The sequence below is a fragment of the Delphinapterus leucas genome, chromosome 11 (assembly GCF_059928025.1).
Source record: "Delphinapterus leucas isolate spDelLeu-1000000601 "Yukka" chromosome 11, BTC_Dleu_Yukka2, whole genome shotgun sequence".
NCBI classification, from domain to species: domain Eukaryota; kingdom Metazoa; phylum Chordata; class Mammalia; order Artiodactyla; family Monodontidae; genus Delphinapterus; species Delphinapterus leucas.
In genome coordinates this window covers 34,461,644-34,483,635 of record NC_143139.1, presented here as the reverse complement: position 1 = coordinate 34,483,635, position 21,992 = coordinate 34,461,644, and the positions used below count along the sequence as shown (strand labels likewise).

General features: G+C 36.0%; 1 protein-coding gene across 5 annotated transcripts in view; it reads left to right on the top strand.

The window, feature by feature from the left end:
* Window positions 1-2,770: 2,770 nt before the first annotated feature.
* Window positions 2,771-21,992, top strand: part of TWF1 (twinfilin actin binding protein 1) — a 35,107-nt gene continuing 15,885 nt past the window's right edge. Inside the window, exons 1-11 of one of the 5 annotated variants that reach the window (XR_002644369.3) lie at window positions 2,771-2,925; window positions 4,602-4,679; window positions 6,597-6,775; window positions 7,945-8,040; window positions 9,179-9,283; window positions 10,978-11,103; window positions 11,371-11,521; window positions 11,693-11,814; window positions 13,741-15,787; window positions 17,514-17,602; window positions 19,118-19,325. Coding sequence is in view for 1 of the 5 variants with exons in the window: in XM_022572418.3 (XP_022428126.2) it covers window positions 2,799-2,925; window positions 4,602-4,679; window positions 6,597-6,775; window positions 7,945-8,040; window positions 9,179-9,283; window positions 10,978-11,103; window positions 11,371-11,521; window positions 11,693-11,814; window positions 13,741-13,911 (1,155 nt within the window). In the remaining 4 variants the exon portion in view is untranslated. Of the gene's footprint in view, window positions 2,926-4,601; window positions 4,680-6,596; window positions 6,776-7,944; window positions 8,041-9,178; window positions 9,284-10,977; window positions 11,104-11,370; window positions 11,522-11,692; window positions 11,815-13,740; window positions 15,824-17,513; window positions 17,633-19,117; window positions 19,326-21,992 lie in introns of those variants that run through there. The other 4 variants (XR_002644368.3, XR_002644367.3, XR_002644370.3 and 1 more) reach the window with 4 other exon arrangements.

Sequence of the window (21,992 nt, the reverse complement as noted above, 5' to 3'; positions counted from 1 at the left end):
ATACTTGCAAATCATATACCTGGTCAATATCCAGAATCTATAAAGTACTTCTACAACTTAACGTCAAAACAAACAAACAAGCCAATTTAAAAATGACTTGAATAGACATTTCTCCAAAGAAGATATACAAAAGGCCAACAAATATATAAAAAGACGGTCAACATCGCTTATCATTAGAGAAACGTAAATAAAACCCACAATGAGATACCACCTCACATCCATTAGGATGACCACTATAAAAACAAACCAAAAAGAAAATAACAAGTGTTGGCAAGGATGTGGAGAAACTGGAACCTTGTGCACTGTTGGTGGGATTGTAAAATGGTGAAGCTACTACGGAAAACAGTATGGAGTTTCCTCAAAAACATTAAAACAGAATTACCATACGATCTAGCAATTCCACTTCCAGGCATATGCCCAAAAGAATTGAAAGCAGTGACTCAGATAATTGTACACCCACGTTCATAGCAGTATTATTCAGAATAGCCAAAAAAGGGGAAGCAACCTGAGTGCTCATGATGGATGAATGGATAAATAAAATGTGGTATATACATACACTGGAATATTATCTAGCCTTTAAAAGGAAGGAAATTCTGCATGCTACAGATGGATGAAACTTGAGGACATTATGCCAAGTGAAATGAGCCAGTCAGAAAAAGACAAATACTGTATGATTCCACTTACGTGAGGTACTAAGAGTAGTCAAATTCATAGAAACAGATATAGAATGTTGTTTGCCAGGACCTGGAGGTTGGGTTGGAATGGAAAGTTATTTAATGTTAATATAAAGTTTTAATTTTGCAAGAGGCAAAGAGTTTTGGAGAGTGGTTGCATGTATTTAACATTACTGAATTGAACACTTAAAAATGGTTGAGATGGTAAATTTTTTGTTATGTGTATTTTAACACAATATTTTAAAAAGATAAGGTGAGCAGTCATATGATTGGGATCAAATTAAAGATGTAAGTGCAAGAGATTAACCAAATAAACAGGATTTCTATCACAATCTGTTCTCTTCAATAGGTAAAATATATGCACCACTAGCACTATTTATACTCAATAAACCATTTCTCTAAGGTTAGTACAATGATCTAATCTGAAATGAACATCAGGCATAATAAATTAGTGAGATTTAAGTGTATGGTCAATATCAACCAGAAACATTTTCATAAAACAATATCCTATGAAAGCATCAAGAACCCATTTGTTGCACATACGAAAATACAGTAAAATAGAGGAAATTATTTAACTATATGTAGAAATGTTGATGGACAGTAAAAAAGATCATTTTGGCCATGCTGTTCACATCTTAGCAAACATTTTCCCTTCTCAGATTTCCTGTTTTGCTAGAGGAAGTTTGCTGTTTCATAAACAATGCACCCAAGCCCCTTGCAGTTTTAAGTCAAACTACTGTACTGGCAGAAAATAAGCATTTTCTGGTGGATGCTGTGGTGGTCTTATCCAACCTACCTGGACTTTCCTCCTCTCCAGGGCTGAACATACCAGGGTCTTTTCTAAGCATGAATATGGGAGAATTATTTTTTTCTCATCAGTACTTTTGAGTAGTGCCAACCTCCTTAGGCAATTTTCCCTAGTCACCATAACATCAATCAGTCAAAAAATTGCAGATGAACTCTCTGTGCTCAACAATGCTATCAAAACTGGTAAATTAGGGTGAACTGTTGTGTCAGGAAGAATTTGGTTAGCATGAAACACCTCCCTACATTTCTTAAATCCAAACAAGTTATAAAACTCAGATTACATTTTGCTTATTCCAGAATATGAGGAAGTGTTTGAGAAATAAGGCTGAAGTAACAAGAAACAGGGCATAGCAACGTTGTTTGCTGTGACCCTCATAAAGAAATCAATTACCCAGCGGCTAGTTAACTAATTAAAAATACATTGCATTTGAAGAGTGATTTTGTTAACTTGCATTTATATTATTGGCCTGTTCAGAGTATTTGTTGATAATCAGATTGTACTTTTGTATACTTGTCAGTTCAAGGCCCTAAAAACAAAAGACCCAGCTTTCCACCTAGGAAACTATAATCTAAGAGTCCTAGAAAAGTAGTACAAAAATAACTACTAAAATTATCCTTAGAAAGGGAAATACATGCTCATAAAAGCAGAAAATGAAAAATAATTTTTAATAATATCTGCTGTTACCTACTGACCACAGAGGAGTACTCAAGTCAGTTAATCTCACTCTCAGTGGCTCTTTTTGGAATGAAGAGAAAGGAAAACCTGGTGTCTAAATGTGCCCAACTAAAGAAAGGATAGTTAACAGTCTGAGATAAACTTAATTTAAAAGCGTGGGGGATTTTCATGGGAGACTGCCTATCTATTAATTCTTTTTATAAAAAAGGGGCGGGGAGTGACCGTTTACATTAAATTGTATAGACTGCAGGAAGAGTAAACCAAGAAGGATATCATGCACATCTTTTTAAAGCTGAAAACGTGTGTTCAGTAAAACGTTCATTTCTGTTTCTGAGCAACGTTTTTGCTGAACCAGTGAAAGGCGGTGTCGGCAGGGTCACTGGAGGGCAGACCCCACAGGGCAAAGCCATCCTGCCGGTCCAGCAGTGTTTCACCGTGGTGGAGGGGGAGAAACGGCGGCAAATAACGTGGACTGTGACCCCCAGCAGAGAGCTGAAGCTGCGGGCCGGGGGTCTGGACCTGCAGTCCGGCAGCTCCGAGACTCCGCAGGTGTCAGGAGGCAGGGAGCGAGAGCGACGGGGCCGCGCGAGGACGCCGCTGGCCTCGCGGGGCGGGGGCGGGGCGGGGCGGGTCGCAGGCTGATGACGCGGCGGGGCTGGTGGAGTAGCCGCCACTTCCTGGAGCCGCCGGCCGGGGCCGCTCGCTGCACTCAGCGCCGGAGCCGGGAGCCCGCGGCCGCCGCCATGTCCCATCAAACCGGCATCCAAGGTAACGGCGCCGGCGCTGCCTGCGGGGAAGGGACTCTTGGGAGGCCCCCGGCGAGCCGGGCGGGCGGCGGGATGGGCAGGGCCGGAGTCGGTCCCGGAGCACAGGGAGTCGGTCTCGGGGACGAGCCGGGCCTCTGCGCCTCTCCGCGCTCTCGTGTCCCGGGCGCTCCCGGCCTGCCACCCTCGCAGCCCGGGCCGGCCGCCGCCACGTTGCAGATGGATCCGAAATTCGCCGGAGCGAAGGAAATGGCTTTCCGCGGCGGCCGGGGTGAAGGGGGCGTGCCTGCCGCCGCCGCCGCCCTCGCCGCCGTTAGCCCAACTTTCCCCTTTTTTATCGGACTGGGAAGACCTGGAACCGTGGAGGCGACTGGGGCTCTTTTTGCTGTCGAGAGACGGGCGAATTTTCTTTTTCACGGTCCAACTTTAGAGTTGTTACAAGATTTGGATTATCAAAAGAAAGATGCGGGAATCTTTTTCATTTCCAGTAAGGGTGCTTCCCAAACTCTTCCGCATTTTCTTCCAAAATTGGAACATCAACACCGTTGTCTGTATCCTGAGTATGAGGCGTCTTGGTTGTTCTTAGATACTACCCAGGGAACTGAAAAGTTTGATCTGTGTGGTTGCGTTTAATCGTCCCGGGCAGGCAGTTGAATGTGCGATTAAAATTGACCTGTGTTATTTCCTGGTTTGAAAATGGGCGGTCTGAAAGCGCTCACCTCATCAGAATCAAATAATATGTCCCGGGTTACTCGCGATAACTTAACGAGTTGTAATGTAAACACAAGCTCCTCCTGTTAATGGACAACGAATCTTTTCCCCAGATGAACGTCTAATTGTGTTTTGTTCTTAAGGGCCTTTGACACCACCCCACACCTCCTCCTGCACGCACAAACACAAGCAAAACAGTCGCAAATCTAAAAGCATTGTTTTGTCTGCGTTAGTTTTGATATATATAATTATTGACTTTCATGCTTGAGCGTTATAGCAAGCACTACTAAACAGTGGTTCTTGTTCTCAATATACAACTCAAGAATAAAATTAGAACGAAATTGAAGCTTTAATAGCACAAGGGATAGGTTATTAAATATATATTTGCTCAGTGAGATTACTCCAGGTTTTTAAGAAATATGAATTAGAGAAGTATGACCAGAAGTACGAGCTTGAATGAATTGTGTTGTCTTTTTCTTTAATCAGGATAGGGTGTTTGACATTAATTGTTGTTTTTAAAGGTGAAAATGTAAAAATGAATTGATGAAGGAGGTGTGTTTGTTTATTATAAACTTGAAATTGGACCAGAAGAGAGTGAAAGCAGGTTTTCAGCATTTTTCAAACAAGCAATAAAGGTGTTTTTCAAAATTGTGATTTGTGATTATTGGATTTGAGAAACTTTAATATATTCATTCCCAGTGTAAATTTCTGCTATGGAATTATCTAGGTAAAACAGGTTAGAATTAATATACTTTTAAAATATGTTAATATTTATGTTTTTTAGCTGTATACAATGTCTACTGTTACACCTTTTAATTTTTGTAATTTAAATTACTGATAAGAGAATACTGCATCTTCAAGATGTTTTCTTTGTATTACATTTCATTTTTTCCCTATTCAAGGAGCATCAGAAAGTATTAATACGTAAGTGTTAAAAATAGGTTTATTTTTCTATATCTTTTTCCACAGCAAGTGAGGATGTTAAAGATATTTTTGCCAGAGCAAGAAATGGAAAATACAGACTTCTGAAGATATCGATTGAAAATGGTTAGTTAAGCATTTTTAAATGTTGTTTGTCCTTGGATTATTGGCTGTTGTATTTTTAAACTTCTAAATCATTGTCAGTGATTTGGACTATTAATAAATGTGAAGCAGGTTCAGAGCTCGCCTTTAGTTAACTTGGCTCCTCTACATTTTGGACATGTCCTACGGGCCCCTGCTTACTTTATCTTCTGCATTCTGTAGTTAACTCTCACGGAAACAAAAAGATGTTGTTTTTGGTGTGACATCTTCCTCTTACACTTTTTGTGTCTCAGTTTCTGTACCACAGTTTGTATCTAATATCAGGGCTTGCATCTCTGGAATGAAAATCAGTAACAGGTGATTATCCCACACAAAAGAAAAGTTACTTGTGAATTGTTATTCAGTAAAGTTAGTTTTGAGGCAGAAAGGAAGGATTTTAAACTCTCCCGTTTTCTCAACTTGATTGCAGTGTATGCTGCAGAAATGATTCTCCTTTCTTGTTATGGGAAAAAGTTCTGAGTGTAACAAACTATAAATTGATACTTTCAAAATAAAGCTGTACGTAGGGAAATTCACTGGGTGGGAGAGTCTTTTAATTCAGCTGGTTTGAGTGTGAATAATTAATATTATAACTACTTAATCTCAAATGAATATGTTAAAATATTCCATTGACCTAATTTCTTAAATACCTTAAATATTTTGCTTTGGAAAAAATATCTTGTTCTTTCATAAACTGGAAGTAAATCTGATTTGCTTTCCATTTTCTCTTATATATTAAAAATACCAAAATAGTTTGAAAAATAGGCAGTTGTTCTACATATGTTAACACACTCAACAAGAATAAACATATACTGGAAAGCAGCATATTTTAGAATATCACTATTTTCTGGTTTTATTTTTCTTTTGAGAAAATTTTTTAAATAAGGAAATTATGAATAAATAATATAACAAATTCCATCTCTTCTTAAATTATTAACTGCTAACATTTTTATCATATTTGCTTCAAGCCTTTTGTAATTTAATGTTGTTGTGATATAAGAACATTCACTTTAAACAGTTTTACTTCCTGACCTTCTCCTGAGACAACTGTATTAGGAACCTTACTTTTGTTCAATCTGTTTTTTATATGTATCCCTAAATAACATATAGTGCTGTTTAGAGTTTTTAAGTTCACATAAACTGACATCTTCTTCTGCATCATTCCTTTTCCTGTAAACATTGCTTTTATAATTAGTTTTGATAGAGGCTCACTAATTCTTTTTAAATATGAATAGAATTGTATAATATGACTGTGCCACATATTATATGTCCATTCTCTTATTGATGAACATTTAGGCTATTTTCAGTTTCCACTGTTATTTTATAGTGCTGCAGTGAACACCTTGGTATATATGTGCAAGAGATTCTCTATGCAGAGTACATTAGCAGTTTCACTTGATTCGCCCAATAATGCCTCAAAATGGCTGTACCAGTTTGTTTCTGGACAAATATTAAAATTTGTAGCATTATGGCCAAATAGGAGCTAAACCTGTTTAGTATTTCTTAACTGTACAATTCAGTGTTTAATTTCAGAAATTATACCTTTGAGCGGTAGGACACTTAGTTAAATATATTTTGTTGATAATTTATAGCATAAATATTTGGACAATAGAATATAAGCACCCTCTCTTCAGCCATCCAACTCAACTATTTATAATCATTTTTGTACGTTCCTTTCTTGTGTTTATAACATTATTTTAACTATGCTGGTTATAATTTTTATATCTGTTTTTAATATTGCTTTATATTATATTTATTTTCTGTGTTACAACCTTTGCCCTTTCTATATTTTGATGTGAATAATAGCAATTAAGAACTAACTATTAATTCTTCTGTTCTTCATTATTCTACCATTTGGCATTTTAAACCATTTATATATCTTTTAAAAATTGTTCTTCATAGAGAAACTTGTGGTTGGAGCGTGTAGGCAGCCTTTAGATTCCTGGGATAAGGATTATGATTCCTTTGTTTTACCCCTGTTGGAGGACAAACAACCGTGCTACGTATTATTCAGGTTAGATTCTCAGAATGCCCAGGGATATGAATGGATATTCATTGCGTGGTCTCCAGACCATTCTCATGTAAGTAATTTTTTGGTTACTTATTTAACATTAAAAGCTAGAACTTTTTTTCTGAAATATTCCTAGGCCAAGAGAAAGTTAAGAAGCAACAGTCGTATCTCATAGATGGGAATGATCATGGAAAAAATCCTTGTGATTGGTAATGTAGAATCAGGGGTAATGTACTTAGATTCAGAAATCTTGACCTTGATTGAAATCAGTAGAATTATTATTGATTTTAAATTGAAAAATTTGTGGCAATTATAAATGATTCTGTGGACCTCTGAAGAATGAAGGTTACTACTTTGAGAGTAATAATTGAAATAATTCTTATAGAACTAACTGAACATTTTATTAAATATTCTCAATAGCTACCATTCAAGTGATGGGCATGCACACAAACAAGTATTTCTCTTAGGAGAGTTAGTAGACTGATTAATAGAATAAAACAAAAAGCTAGTATATGGATACTGCTCAAGATTTTAAAAATTAATTCTCGTTTATTGTAGAAAAATAATAATTTTAAAAGTTATGTAGATATCATTCTCAAAAGTCATCACTTCCTATTTAATTCTGTATATGCTGGCTGAAAGAAATACTGGATTTGACAGTACAAAATTATGAAATGATTTCTATTGGTTGGCAGTTATTTTTAGTAGTTTTCCATAGATGCTATCAGACTCATTAATAATAGTATATACTGTAGTTCTTTTCTACTTTGTCCCTCATAGAATGGTTTATGCCATAGTTATGCCATGAATATTTGATTCTTAAACAACTAAATAAGTAGCGTCTGACCTAGACTTGTTTTGAGTAAAATGTGATTATCAAGTTTACTTCATTTCAGTGATTTTAAAACAGTGTTTTAAGTAGATTTTTTAATTCCTGAATTCATTTTATACTTTGACAAAAATGAATGATTTTCTAAAATTTAGTTTTTTTCTACTTTTCAAAAAATATGACTTATAAATTGAAGTCTTCCTTAGTAGCTGTTGATATTTTAGATGCTGATGTTATGATGGTTATTTGTATACACATATTTTAACATGTTATAGTCAACGGACTTCAGCTTTGTCACAGTTTATTTTCTTTTTAATGTGCTTGAAGATTTTCATACATTTATAAAGTGCTTTCTTTTGTAATGATAGTTTTCATCTATAAACTTATAAGTAAACTTTCACAATTACTAGGTTCGTCAAAAAATGTTGTATGCAGCAACAAGAGCAACTCTGAAAAAGGAGTTTGGAGGTGGCCACATTAAAGATGAGGTGTTTGGAACAGTAAAGGTACAAAACATACTTTTATGTAGATTCTGCATGTTGCACCGAGGTAATGGGATAGTTAATGTGAATTATGACTGGTGAATCGGTAAACATAAAGAATAAGAGAAAATATTATGTTTCATATGATATGCAAGTTAATTGAAACATACTTACACTTTTAAAATATGTTGGAATCTCCTCTGTTAGTCTTCAAACACTAGAATATCCCTTGGAGATCATTTAGTTCAACCCCTCATTTAGTTCAACCTTTTCATTTTAAGGATGTGGAGATAGGCTCAGAAAAATGAGAGACTAAAAAGAGATAGTAGGTTTTAGATAATTTGGATGTTTACACTTATGCTGTGGAAGCAATAGCTGTATTAATTGAACTAGAACATTGAGGCAGGTAAATTGATTGATAATTAATTGGGGTAATTGTTGATTAATAAATTTAGTTAAGTTGTGATTAAGAATTTACTTCATTATAAAATTTGTATGGTAAATACATGTATGTAGATATACCCCCAAATTAAGAAAATTACAGTGTATTTTTTCAACAGGTTTTTTGTTTTTTAGAGCTTTTATTGTGATTCAGGGAGTAATGTATTCTGGTGGATAGAGCACGAGACTAGATGGGTATCCTTTGCTTATTCACATCAGTTGTGAAGTGGCCTGGTTTCTCAATTCTATTCTCAGTCTTCCAAACCACAAAATTTTGATGAGAAGTAAACTTTGGAATATTTTTTATTTTAAATAAGAACTGTAATTATTTTCTATGAATAATTGTAGAGAAATTATATAATTCATTACAGTACAGAATTCAGAATCTGAATATGTTGATTATTGAATAACTATGGGGCAGGCTTCCCCAGGTTAATTATAATTGTCCTATAGACTTGAAGCATGATCAGGTTCGTCATGTGGCTGGCGTTACCACCATCACACTCACACAAAAGATCTAATAATTGTAAATTGGAAATGAAGTGTAGCTAATCCCCTTAAAACTTTTGAAACCTGTAGAATAGAATATTTTTTTTAAAAAAAGAAGTAATAAAATTATTGTTACTGTTTATTTTTAGTTAAAATATTTTCTGTTAAATTAATGATTTTGTTCTCCTAAAGTAGCCTCACAACTAGTAACAGTCAGTTTCTGTGCTCACAGGAAGATGTGTCATTACATGGATATAAGAAATATTTGCTGTCACAGTCTTCTCCTGCCCCACTGACTGCAGCTGAAGAAGAATTACGACAGATTAAAATTAATGAGGTATTATTACCATTTTGAAACCTTGCAAGATTCTAAGTGATTAAAAATATTATATTTTTAATTAATCGATGAAGAGGTAACTAGAGAATAAGTAAGTTAGATAGCTTACATTTATTCTGTTCAGTTTAGAGACAAGACTGACAAGACTGTGCTCAATGCGTCTTCAGGAAAAAGTTAAAAGTGAATATTAAACTTCATGTCAGTTTCATAAATAGCTTTCTCCTGTCTTTATAATGTAGGTTATAGATTAGTAATCTTCCTGTGAGAAGTACAACTGTTTTTAACTTTGTACTTTGAATACTAAATATCGATAAATGGGAAAAGTATGTGTTACCCATGTAGTGTGAGGGATATTATATCTAATGAGGTTGCCTGAAGAAGGTTTGTTTTGTTATTTCAGAGAATACTGACGACTAAAGAGAGTAAAACATAAATGCTGTAGTGTGTTTAGGATTTCTAGAGGCTCTATAAATTAACTTCTATGGACATTACTTGGATGGGTGTGTGCATATATATAGATATATATGGGAGATGGTTATTTGAGTACTTGTTTAGCATATTAGAGTCAATAAATTTCATCCATATTATAGTTTATCATATTTCTAATGTGTTTACTGCAGCAATTCTAAGTTAGAATAGCTACTGTATTTCTAACGGAATTTTATAGAAAAGAACAAGTAGCAGAAACTACTATTCACTTGTCTGAGTAACAGACTAATAAGAATCAGTCTGAAAAGTGATTGAATATTATTTAATATTGACCTGATAGCAAGGATCTATCTTTATATTATTTTAACTCAAGTTATTTGAGTATGGATTTTTACATGGTTTTTTTTTTTTTTTACAAGTTTGATAGTTTGTTTTATTCCTTGCAATCAGAACCCAGAGGATCTTATTGGGGTATGCATTTGCATATGTTCTATGATGTTTTCATTATGCAATACCATTTATGCTGTAGAATCTCCATTCATTTTTTTTTTAAAGTAAAATTTCTATTTGACTTTGTTGCAACACTGCAAATGAGACCCTATACTATGCTGTCATTTACTGAGTATAAAAGTCTTAAATATGTGCATTGAAAGCTTTCTTGACGTACTCTTCTCTTCTTCCAATACGTGCACACCCATGTTCTTAGTAATGAAAGCTCTAAGTGTGGAACTTCTGCAGTAGTATAATTTGTTGAGCTCTGTTGTGTCTTTGTATATTGTTTGTACTCCTTTCAACTCAGTGCATGGTGTTTGTGTTGCATTTTATGTCTAGCAGAACAAAGTAAAGTTCTATGCATATTATATTTATATCACATTGTTCATAAATTTTATCAAGTAAAACTTTGTAATTAAAAGTGTAATCTGAAGACACTTCAGAGAGCTTATGTAGCTCATGGCAATTGTGCCAAACCAAACATATAAGCAAAGCCCCACTAACATTGCACACTCAACTCAGATGTTCACTTTGGCATTTTCATCAAAATGTGGCATACACTCTGCATGTTGACAAAGTGCTAGCAGAACCTGAAACAAATGTGAAAATTATTTGCTTTTTAAGTTCATAGTGTTTTAATTGTTAATTTTAATTATATTAAAATGGCCAAGGGTGGAATGACCCTCACTCTGTAGAGCTTGGGTTTTCTTCTCTTTGCCATCTGACACTGCTAAATGCTAAACTTCATCGGTAAATTGAATCTGTCATACTAGGTACAAACTGACGTGAGTGTGGACACTAAGCATCAAACACTACAAGGAGTAGCATTTCCTATTTCTCGAGAAGCTTTTCAGGCTTTGGAAAAATTGAATAACAGACAGCTCAACTATGTGCAGTTGGTAAGAGATATAATGATTATTATGAAATCGCTTCACTTTTTGGTATCTATGGCTTGTATAAAGTTTGTTTTTAATGGATTTTAAATCTTTTTATTGCTTCCTTTTTATTTTTTATTCATTTTTTTTTTAAACTACAAAAGCAATATATATTCACTGTGGAAAAAGTGAAATTGTGTAAGTTTCCTCTTGTCTCCTTGTTTTTTAATTTATGAATTTTAAATTTCTGTGTATCTGTCTTAATAAATGTATTTTGTTTCTTATTGACAGGAAATAGATATAAAAAATGAAATTATAATTTTGGCCAACACAATAAATACAGAACTAAAAGATTTGCCAAAGAGGATTCCCAGAGATTCAGCACGTTATCATTTCTTTCTGTATAAACATTCCCATGAAGGAGACTATTTGGAGTCTATAGGTATATGATACTTTTTTTTTTAACATAATACTTTCAGTTTGCTGATTGATATTTCATCACTATATTCTTTCTTATTTCTTGGCCAGAGGGCTTAGTTGTAGCTTTATGAGGTTTAGTATGTGCTTTAACTGATATGCTGCTAATTGGATTTATTATTATTTTAATTTATAGTTTTTATTTATTCAATGCCTGGATACACATGCAGTATAAGAGAACGGATGCTGTATTCTAGCTGCAAGAGCCCTCTGCTAGAGATTGTAGAAAGACAACTACAAATGGATGTCATTAGAAAGGTAATTATCTATCTATTTATTTATCTAATTTATTTTATCTAATTTATCTTATTAATATATTTAATACCTACCTATTTATTTTTAATTTTTCAGTTTTTGTTACATTTTTATTGTCTTTCGTGTAGTTCGTGATGTATTGTGGTTTATAAATGAAAGTTTTTTTTTTCTTATTCTCATCATAAATCCTTAGGAACTCCTCTAAGTGCTTGAGGATGGCCTATCATGACCCCAGTCTCCCTGTAGATCTGTATTCTCTAATATGTAGCCACAAGCTACATGTGGCTATTTAAATTTAAATATACATAAAAATTAAACGAAATTTAAAATTCAGTTCCTTAAAAGCACCAGCCACATTTCAAGTGCTCATTTTAGCCACATGTGGCCAATGGCACTGTATTGGATGGTGCAGAATTTAGAAAACATTTCCATATTGCAGAAAGTTTTGCTGGATGGTGCTACTAAAGCTGCATACTTGTGATTGTCTCAAGACTTTATTAATAAGGAACTACAGTCTCTATTTATAACTGAACCATGGGATGGTTGAGAATCTTTCCAGTTGTTGGGAAAGGAGAGAATGGGCATAAACATGAATTTGGGGAGCTAAGTTTCCTTAAATTTATTTTCTTAAATGCAGGTGAGGCATGGGAAAAGATGGTTTATTCTTCAGCCCTTCAACTCTTAAAACACAGGTCCTTACAAATTACCAGTGTTTTAGGTACTGAGCCCTTTAAGAGCTTTTTAAGTTCTTAAGAATCACTTTCTATAGCAGGGGCTGGCTGACTTTTTCTACCAGAAGACCAGATAGTAAATATTTTAGGCTTTGCCAGGCCACATATGGTCTTTGTCACATATTCTTCTTTGTTTTATTATTTTGTTTGTTTTTACAACCCTTTAAAAATGTAAAACACTCTCTTAACTTGAGCAGATTTGGCCTGCAGGCCATAGTTCGCCAACCTGTGTTATAGAGTGATTTCAAGTGACCCAAGTGATGAAAGGGCCATGAGTAATGTTTCTTGAAAATATGTAGTGTACCAAAGCAGAACAACTTAAGAATATAGTGGTGATTCCTACTGTACTACTTTTAAACATTAGTTAAATTGGAGAAGAAAGAGAGAACCAAATAGAAAATGAGTATAGCTAATTATATATTCAAGCAACTCATTTAGCTCCCTCCTCCTCCCCCCCAAATAAGATGAAAGTGAACTATTTTCATATGGTCCTTGGTTCTCTCTTGTTGGAATGAGTATTATGCACTTATTGGTGAGCGTTCACACCTGAAAACTGGCTCATTGCTTGTATTAGGTTTTGTGTTTTTTTTTTAACATCTTTATTGGAGTATAATTGCTTTACAATGGTGTGTTAGTTTCTGCTTCACAACAAAACGAATCAGTTATATATATATACATATGTTGCCATATCTCTTCCCGCTTGCGTCTCCCTCCCTCCCACCCTTCCTATCCCACCCCTCCAGGCTGTCACAAAGCACCGAGCTGATCTCCCTGTGCTATGCGGCTGCTTCCCACTAGCTATCTACCTTACGTTTGGTAGTGTATATATGTCCATGTCTCTCTCTCGCTTTGTCAGTTTACCCTTCCCCCTCCCCATATCCTCAAGTCCATTCTCTAGTAAGTGTGTGTCTTTATTCCTGTTTTACCCCTAGGTTCTTCATGACATTTTTTTTTTCTTAAATTCCATATATATGTGTTAGCATACGGTATTCGTCTCTCTCTTTCTGACTTACTTCACTCTGTATGACAGACTCTAGGTCTATCCACCTCATTACAAATAGCTCAATTTCGTTTCTTTTTATGACTGAGTAATATTCCATTGTATATATGTGCCACATCTTTATCCAAATCTGTATTAGGTTTTGAATGTTGTGTTTTCTCACATTGCATCACACTTTGCTAATTTTATCTCTTACAGATCGAGATAGACAATGGGGATGAGTTGACTGCAGACTTCCTTTATGAAGAAGTACACCCCAAGCAGCATGCACATAAACAAAGTTTTGCAAAACCAAAAGGTCCTTCAGGAAAAAGAGGAATTCGAAGACTAATTAGGGGTCCAGCTGAAACTGAAGCCACTACTGATTAAAATTATTACAATACTAGTTTTTTTAAAAGTCCAGCTTTTAGTACAGGAGAACTGAAATCATTCCACATTGATGTATAGTAGGGGAAAAAATTGTACTTTTTGAAAATCAGCACTTTTCACTTCTGTGTGTTTTTAAATTAATGTTATAGAAGACTCATGATTTCTATTTTTGAGTTAAAGCTAGAAAAGGGTTTGACATAATGATGTTTAATTTCATCACAGTTTTCATAGAGTGATGATTCCACACTTTCACATAGTTCTTAAAATTTTATAGAGTTGGGCCAATTCCAGAAAATCTAAAGTAGGAAACAATTCTTATTACTCTTCGGTGATACATCACTTTTTTTCTTCAAGGGAGAGAGGAAGACCTTAAAATATTCATTCCACTTAATGAATATGTTAAGGACCAGATTAGATTATTTTCTAAGCTGAAAACTTCATGTGCCTAGGAAAAGGTGCTCTGAAGAGCAGTGTTCACTCAGACTGTGAGATCATGTCTACAACTTTTAGAAACAGTGCTTTATTGCAGCAGTCTTTTCTATTTGACTTTTTCATTTTTTAAATGGCATTAAAATTTCAGAAAATCAACTCACTCTGAAACATTAAGGGTACCAGATATATACTTCAGGATTTCTGATGATGTTGAAAGACACGTTGAAACTGCTTTAGTAAATGCTCTTTCTAGTGCTTTAAAAATTTTCCATTTCAAAAGTAAGTCATTTCATTATAGGTAGTGTGAGACCAAATATTTATGTCCAGTTGAATATTAAATTAATATCATTCAAAAGCAAACAAAACTAAAGTCAACAATATTGAAAAAGTTTTAAACCGATTGATTTCTAAAATCATATATTTATAGGCAAATATTCAGATTTAACAGAATTATTTTAAAGTCCTAGTACTCATCAGCCTAACACAGATAAATCTTGTTTCAATTTATATCTTATTTCAAAACACAGTTAACTGTTTTCTAAAGCTTTGCATTTTCAATTACAACCTACAGAGATTTTGAGCCTCGTTTTCTCTGATACTTGAAATAGAGGGAGCTAGAAAACTTCATCATGTTTAATCTGATAAACCTGCTGCAAGAGCCGTAATTTAGAGGACTTTTCTAAACGAACTGTGGGGATCCGGGATTTAGAATTTCTTGATCTAAACTTTATGCTGCATAGAACAAATACCAGAAATGTACATTTCATAGTATAAAATATGAAACGCTCATTTTTACACTTTATTATCTAAGGTAATATATGCACCTTTCAGAAATTCAATGTGTGTTCAACTAAAAGCATGTTAGAATAATTATGAGTTGACAGATTTTTTTGTTTTCTAGAATTAAGAGTATTTGTGTGGGGTTTTGTTTGTTTACAAATAATCAGACTATAATGCAAAATAATTGACGGTAATGTTGCACTTGTTTATGAAAGATGTAGTTTAAGTTTTTCCATGGGTGCACACATAGACACACATGCACACAAACTACTGCATTGAGAATCCTGGAGCTGTGTTGTCGACCGTAGGCCAAGCTGCTGAAGCTGTTATTTTCGGTCAGGAAGAAAGTTAACCTGTCATGAAGGTATAAAATAATTTAGTAGTGAATGTTTTTCTCCACCATCCATGTGCAATTATGCTCTTAAACTCTGTTACACTACATGAAAGTAAGTGGACATTCCAGAATATAGATGTGATTATATAATCTTAAACTAATTATTATTAAACCAATGATTGTTGAAAATCAATGATGCATTTGTTATAGAGTATAACTCATCGTTTATGTTTTAGGTGATGTCATCATAACAATAGAAGGTGAATAAAGTATTCCCAGTGAATTTATATAGCAGTGAAGAATTACATGCCTTCTGTGGACATTTTATAAGTGCGTTTTATATTGCAATAAAATTTTTTCTCTAAATTGTGTACTAAATTGGTTTTCTAGTATAACCTTTTTTTGTTTGTTTGGATAAGTCTGCATAATGCAATACCTGGTGATAGGTTAGATAGCCCATTCATCTATTTGTTAATTAACCTATCTAAATCAAAAAGGATTTTAAATAGTTTGAAACCTAAGCAAGTTGTGTCAATAGAGTGCTTTAGTAGATTAGAACTTTTCCACTACTGCAGCAATAATGGAAACGTCATGAGTTAGTTCCTACTGTGATAGCAGCAACCCAGTACAATAGGGTGACCGACATACTTGACAGTAAGCTGTTAAAAGACATTCACCCAGCAAATAATGAGTGCATTCCAGTTTGCAATTCAGTATCAAATTGATCCTTTTTATTAGAGCTATATTACAAGATGGATGTCTTTGGTAGCAGTTTCACCAAGACAGAACTGTCCTTAAAAGGTCTGATTTTGAGAACTATTTTAAAAAGTTAAATTCTTTATGGCATTTCTACTCAGAACTAAATTCATGTGCCTGAGGTTCATATTGTAGTTTGGTATAAATCCTTTCACACGTTTTCTTTGCACATACAACCATATGTTATGATGATTGGAGTTTTTTTTTAAGTACTGATTCTGGGGCTTCATCTCCAGAGATTTTGATGAGTAAGTGGGCCCAGGAGTCACATAGTTACACAAATGATTCATGTGTAGCCATGACTGGGTACAGTTTGTCTCAAATGATATAAAGTGAGGGTTACCCCGCCCCGTTCAGTCAACAAACTTTCTAAGTATTCCTGTATATTGGTCTATAGTGGGTATGCTGAAAGGTAACATCTCATAGAATAAAATGTAGCCCTCACTCTTGCCCACTAACTCCTGCATGACTTGGCCCATGGCTATCTCCACCTCCCTTGATCAGTCTGCTGCAGCTCAGCTGCTGGCTGGACCTCTGAAGGACCAGGCACACTGCTGCCTCAGGAACGCTGAGTGTGCTGTTCCTCACACTGGCTTACTCCACCCCGATATCTACGTGCCTTCCTCCCTCACTTAATGCAAGTCTCTGCTCAAGTGTACTCCCTGTCCTCTCACCTTGATCCTGCTTTATATTTCCTTAAAGCACTTAGGAATTACATATCTATGTATATATTGGTTGTCTACTCCACTAAAATACAAGTTTGATGGAGGAAAGAGACTTGGTTTTATTCACTGATGCATCCTCAGCACCTGGAACAGTGTCTAGGACATAGTGGATATTTTATTTGTTGAATAAATAAAAGAATGAGATTTTACCTTTCCTTGGACAGTGGGGAAGGGAGCACATTGAAGCAGTGGTAGGTTCAGCACAGAGGCTCTGGCCTCTGCTGCTGTATTTCTGGGCAGAGCAAACATCACTAGCACTGACAACCTCTTGCCCTCGGAAGATTATAGTTTCTACCCCAGGAGACTCCAGTACTGACTCATTCCTGAGCGGCACGTGTCTTCCCGTGGGGATCCTCATTCAGCTGACTCTGTTCTGGAAAGACCAAAGGCTAAGTTCTACTCAATGGCTAATGCTGATCCACCACCATCTGCATTTGCTAGAATTCAGTCAGGCGGTAGTGCCTTATAAACCTCCGGACGCTTAACAGGAAGAGGTGCTTTTCTGAGGTGGGGGGGGAGTATATTTTATTTACATTTTAAAAATCTGATAACTAATATCTTTTCCTCCTTTTCAGCCCCAGAGACTTGGGAACGGAAAGAACAGGAACTTCAAGACCTACTTCTCACACAGAAGCACACACTTCCAGCAAAGGAAGAGAAAGAGGTCTGAACCTCCCTCTGAAGGATCCTCCAGGTCTGGGGGGGGGGGGGGAGGGAAGAGGGAGGGGTCGAGGGATGGGTCTCTTAAGAAAGGGACAGGGCTTCCCTGGTGGCGCAGTGGTTGAGAGTCCGCCTGCCGATGCAGGGGACGCGGGTTCATGCCCCGGTCCAGGAAGATCCCACATGCCGCGGGCCCGTGAGCCACGGCCGCTGGGCCTGCGCGTCCGAAGCCTGCGCTCCGCAACGGGAGAGGCCACAACAGTGAGAGGCCCGCGTACCGCAAAAAAAAAAAAAAAAAAAAAAAAGGAAAGGGACAGAGAGGGGGCAAGTCAGTTTGAAGGGGTTGGAAAGTTCTTCGTGGCCCCTCCCCTCCTCTTCCTTCCTATGTTACCTCCTGTTCTGGTTTCCCTGTGCCCCCTCCACATTCATGCCTTCATGAATGGGGGTTAAATTAATTTCTTAGTCTCCTATTATCAAGCTGTATGGATAAGAGCACATGGGTCATATTTTTGCACACGTGTGTGTGTGGGTGTGAGAGAGAGAGAGAGAGATGCTGTCACTTCCTGGCTATATGACTGAATCAGTTATGTATTGCTACCATACTAATGCATGACCAATTACCCCCAGATGTAGGGGTTTAAAACAGCAATTATTTTCTACATGTCTCCAGTTGGCTGACCTCTCTCACATCTGTGGTCTGCTGGCAGGTTGGCTGGTGTGGGATGACCTCATCTGAGATGACTTTTCTCTGCTGAGCATGGTTTCAGCAGCGGCATGTTAGCCCTGGCTTGTTCTCATGGCAGTGGCAGCGTCCCATGACAGAGAAAGTGGAAAGTGGTGCACAGGGGCTCTGGAGGCCCAGGCTTGGAACTGAAACGTCACTTTTCCTGCAGTCTATTGACCACAGCAAATTACAAGGCCATTCTGGATATAAGGACTAGGGAAATGAAATTTACCTCTTGATGGGAAGAATTACAAAACCATATTGTAAAGGGCATGGATCTAGGGAAGAGTGGAGAATTGCAATCTAACACAATGAACATAAGGGAGAAGTTACTTAAATTTGGGGGCATCAATTTCCTCAATAAGAAAAAAATGGGACCTACATTATAGAGCTCTAAGATGTGATCATGTCCTTTAACATAACGCTTGGCATTAACAGCCCAGCAAATGACAGAGAAGATGATTATGATCAATATGATGACAGAGAGCATAGTAAAGGTTACAGGCTGATGTCAGACGCCTGAGTTAAAATTCCAGCTCTGCAATTTAATAGCTGCATAATCTTGGGCAAGTTACTTCACTTCAATTTCCTCATTTATAAAATGTGAATAATAATATTATCAGATTCATAGGATTGTTATGAGAGATAAGTTAATATAGGGGAAGCATTTTGAATAGTCCTTAAATTATTTAATAAAAACAGTGCAATGTATAATTTTTTAAAATTATAAGTTTATAAATTAATGTGCATAACATTATTATTATTAATTATTCTTGGGATACTACGGGAACACAGAGGAGAGGCACCTACTTCTGCACGGGGAATCAGAAAAGACTGTGGAATGGATACCAGCATGGAATTTTAAAAAACTGTTATGAGTTTGCCGGGTGGACAGCAGAGGGAAGAGCATTCAAAGCGGAATAGAAAGATGGACGACCATATGCCCAGATACACAAATGTCATGTTCAAGAAGTTCCAGGAAGTGCAGTTGTTTGGGAGAAAGGTATAATATATTTCAGACTGGTTGGCTAAAGATGAGAACTACAAGAATCTATCCATATGCATATGGATGATATTTGAAACTCCATAAGTAGATAAGATACAAAGGTCTAGAAAGAAGAGTATCCAGGATAGAATCAATATTATTTTACTTAAACTAGGAAAATATCGGGTAATTCAGATCAAACCTTTCCCTGAGGAAAACTAGGGGAAAAATTCTGCTCAAAGGCATCAGTGTGCTACTAAGGTGGTGATGAAATATAGAACCAAGATATGGGAGAAAACATAAATCCAAAGAGATGAACCCAGTATGTAGGGCTACTACTTCCTTGGGACCATTTGCCAGTTCTGGGAGAAGCTATGAACAGATGTGTACACGTATTGTTTTAGTACCTGTGTTCAGTTCTTTTGGATACACGCCCAGGAGTGGAATTGCTGTGTCATTGGTAATTCTATGTTTAACTTTGTGAAGAGCTACCAATCTATTTTCCACAATGGCTGCACCATTTATATTCCCATCAGCAATGTACAAAGTTCCCAATTTCCCCACATCCTCACCAATATTTGTAATAGCTATAGGGGTATCTCATTGTGGTTTTGATTTGTATTTCCCTAATGACTAATGCTGCTGAGCACCTTTTCATGTGCTCATTGGCCATTTGTATATCTTCCTTGGAGAAATTTCTATTCAGATCCTTTGCCTATTTTGAAATTATTTTTATTTTTATTATTGCCTGTAAGAGTGTTTTGTATATTCTGGATAGTAGATTCTAATCACATATTATTTTCACATATGCCATTCTATTGATTGTCTTTTCACTTTCTTGGGTGACGTCCTTTGATACACAAAAGTTTAGAATTTTGGTGAAGTCCAATTTATCCTTTTTTTTTCTTTCTGTTTTTTCTGTACTCTTGGTGTCAGATTTAAGAAACAGTTGCCTAATCCAGGGTCACAAATATTTACACCTGTTTTCTTTTAAGAGTTTTGTAATTTTAGCTCTTACCTTTAGGTATTTCACCCATTTTGAGTTAATTTTTGTATATGCTGTGAGGTAAGGGTCCTACTCATTCTTTTCCAGGTAGGTATCCAATTGTCCCAGCACCATCTATTGAAAAAACCATTCTTTCCTCCATGGAATGGTCTTGGCAAACGATTGACCATATATGTAAGAGTTTAGTTCTGGACTTTCAATTCTATGTCATTGATCTATATGTCTGTCCTTATGTCAGCATCACACTGTTTTGATTACTGTATTTTCATAACTGGGAAATGTGAGTCCTCAACTTTGTACTTTTTTTAAAAATAATATTTTGGCTATTCTTGGCTATTCTATATGATACTTACTGGGGGGGGGAGCGGGGTGTTTGTTTTAGATGGCCTTTATCAGATTGAGGAAGTTACCTTCTATTCTTAATTGGTGAGTGTTGGATTTTGTCAAATGCTTTCTCTATTGATATAATCATGTGGGTTTTGTCTTTTATTCTATTTAAATGGTGTTTTATAGTCACTGATTTTTGTATGCTGAACCAACTTTGCATTTCTGGGATACATTCTACTTGGTTTTGATATGTAATCCTATTTATATGTTGCTGGATTCAGCTTGCTAGAATTTTGGGGGGAAATTTTTGTGTCTACTTTGGGCACTGCTTTTGCTGCATGAGTTTTGTTGTGTGTTTTTCATTCCTCTCAAAGTATTTTATAATTTGCCTCATGATTTCTTCTTTACTCATTGGCTATTTAAGAGTGTTTTGTTTAATTTACACATATTGGTGAATTCCCCAAATTTCCTTCTGTTATTAATTTCTAATTTCATTCTCCTGCGGTTGGAATACATGCTTTGTACGATTTAAATACTTTGAAATTCATTGAGATTTGTCCTGTTTTCTGGAACCTGTAAATGCTCTGGACGTGCAGGCTCAGCGGCCGTGGCTCACGGGCCCAGCCGCTCCGTGACATGTGGGATCTTCCCGGACTGGGGCACGAACCCGTGTCCCCTGCATCGGCAGGCGGACTCTCAACCACTGCACCACCAGGGAAGCCCGTTTTGGAAGATTTTTAATCGCAGTTTCAATTTCATTACTTGTGATTGGTCTGTTTATATTTTCTATTTCTTTCTGGTTCAGTCTTGGAAGGAAATTTTTCCATTTCTTCCAGGTTGTTCATTTTATTGGCATAGAGTTGCTTGTAGTAGTCTCATGATTTTTTGTATTTCTGCAGTGTCAGTTGTAACTTCTCCTTTTTAATTTCTAATTTTATTGATTTGAGTCTTCTCTTTTTCTTGATGAGTCTGGCTAAAGGTTTACCTATTTTGTTTATCTTTTCAAAGAACCAGCTTTTAGTTTCATTAATTTTTGCTACTGTTTTCTTCACTTCTATTTCATTTATTTCTGCTCTGATTTTTGTGATTTCTTTCCTTCTACTAGCTTTGGGTTTTGTTTGTTCTTTCTCCAGTCGCTTTAGGTGTAAGGTTAGGTTGTTTGAGATTTTTCGTTTTTCTTGAGGTAGGATTAATTTGCTGTAAACTTTCTTAGGACAGCTTTTGGTGCATCCCATAGGTTTTGGGTCATGTATTCTCATTGTCATTTGTTTCTATGTGTTTTTGATTTCCTCTTTGATTTCTTGAGTGATCTTTTCGTTATTTAGTAGCATATTGTTTAGTCTGCATGTATT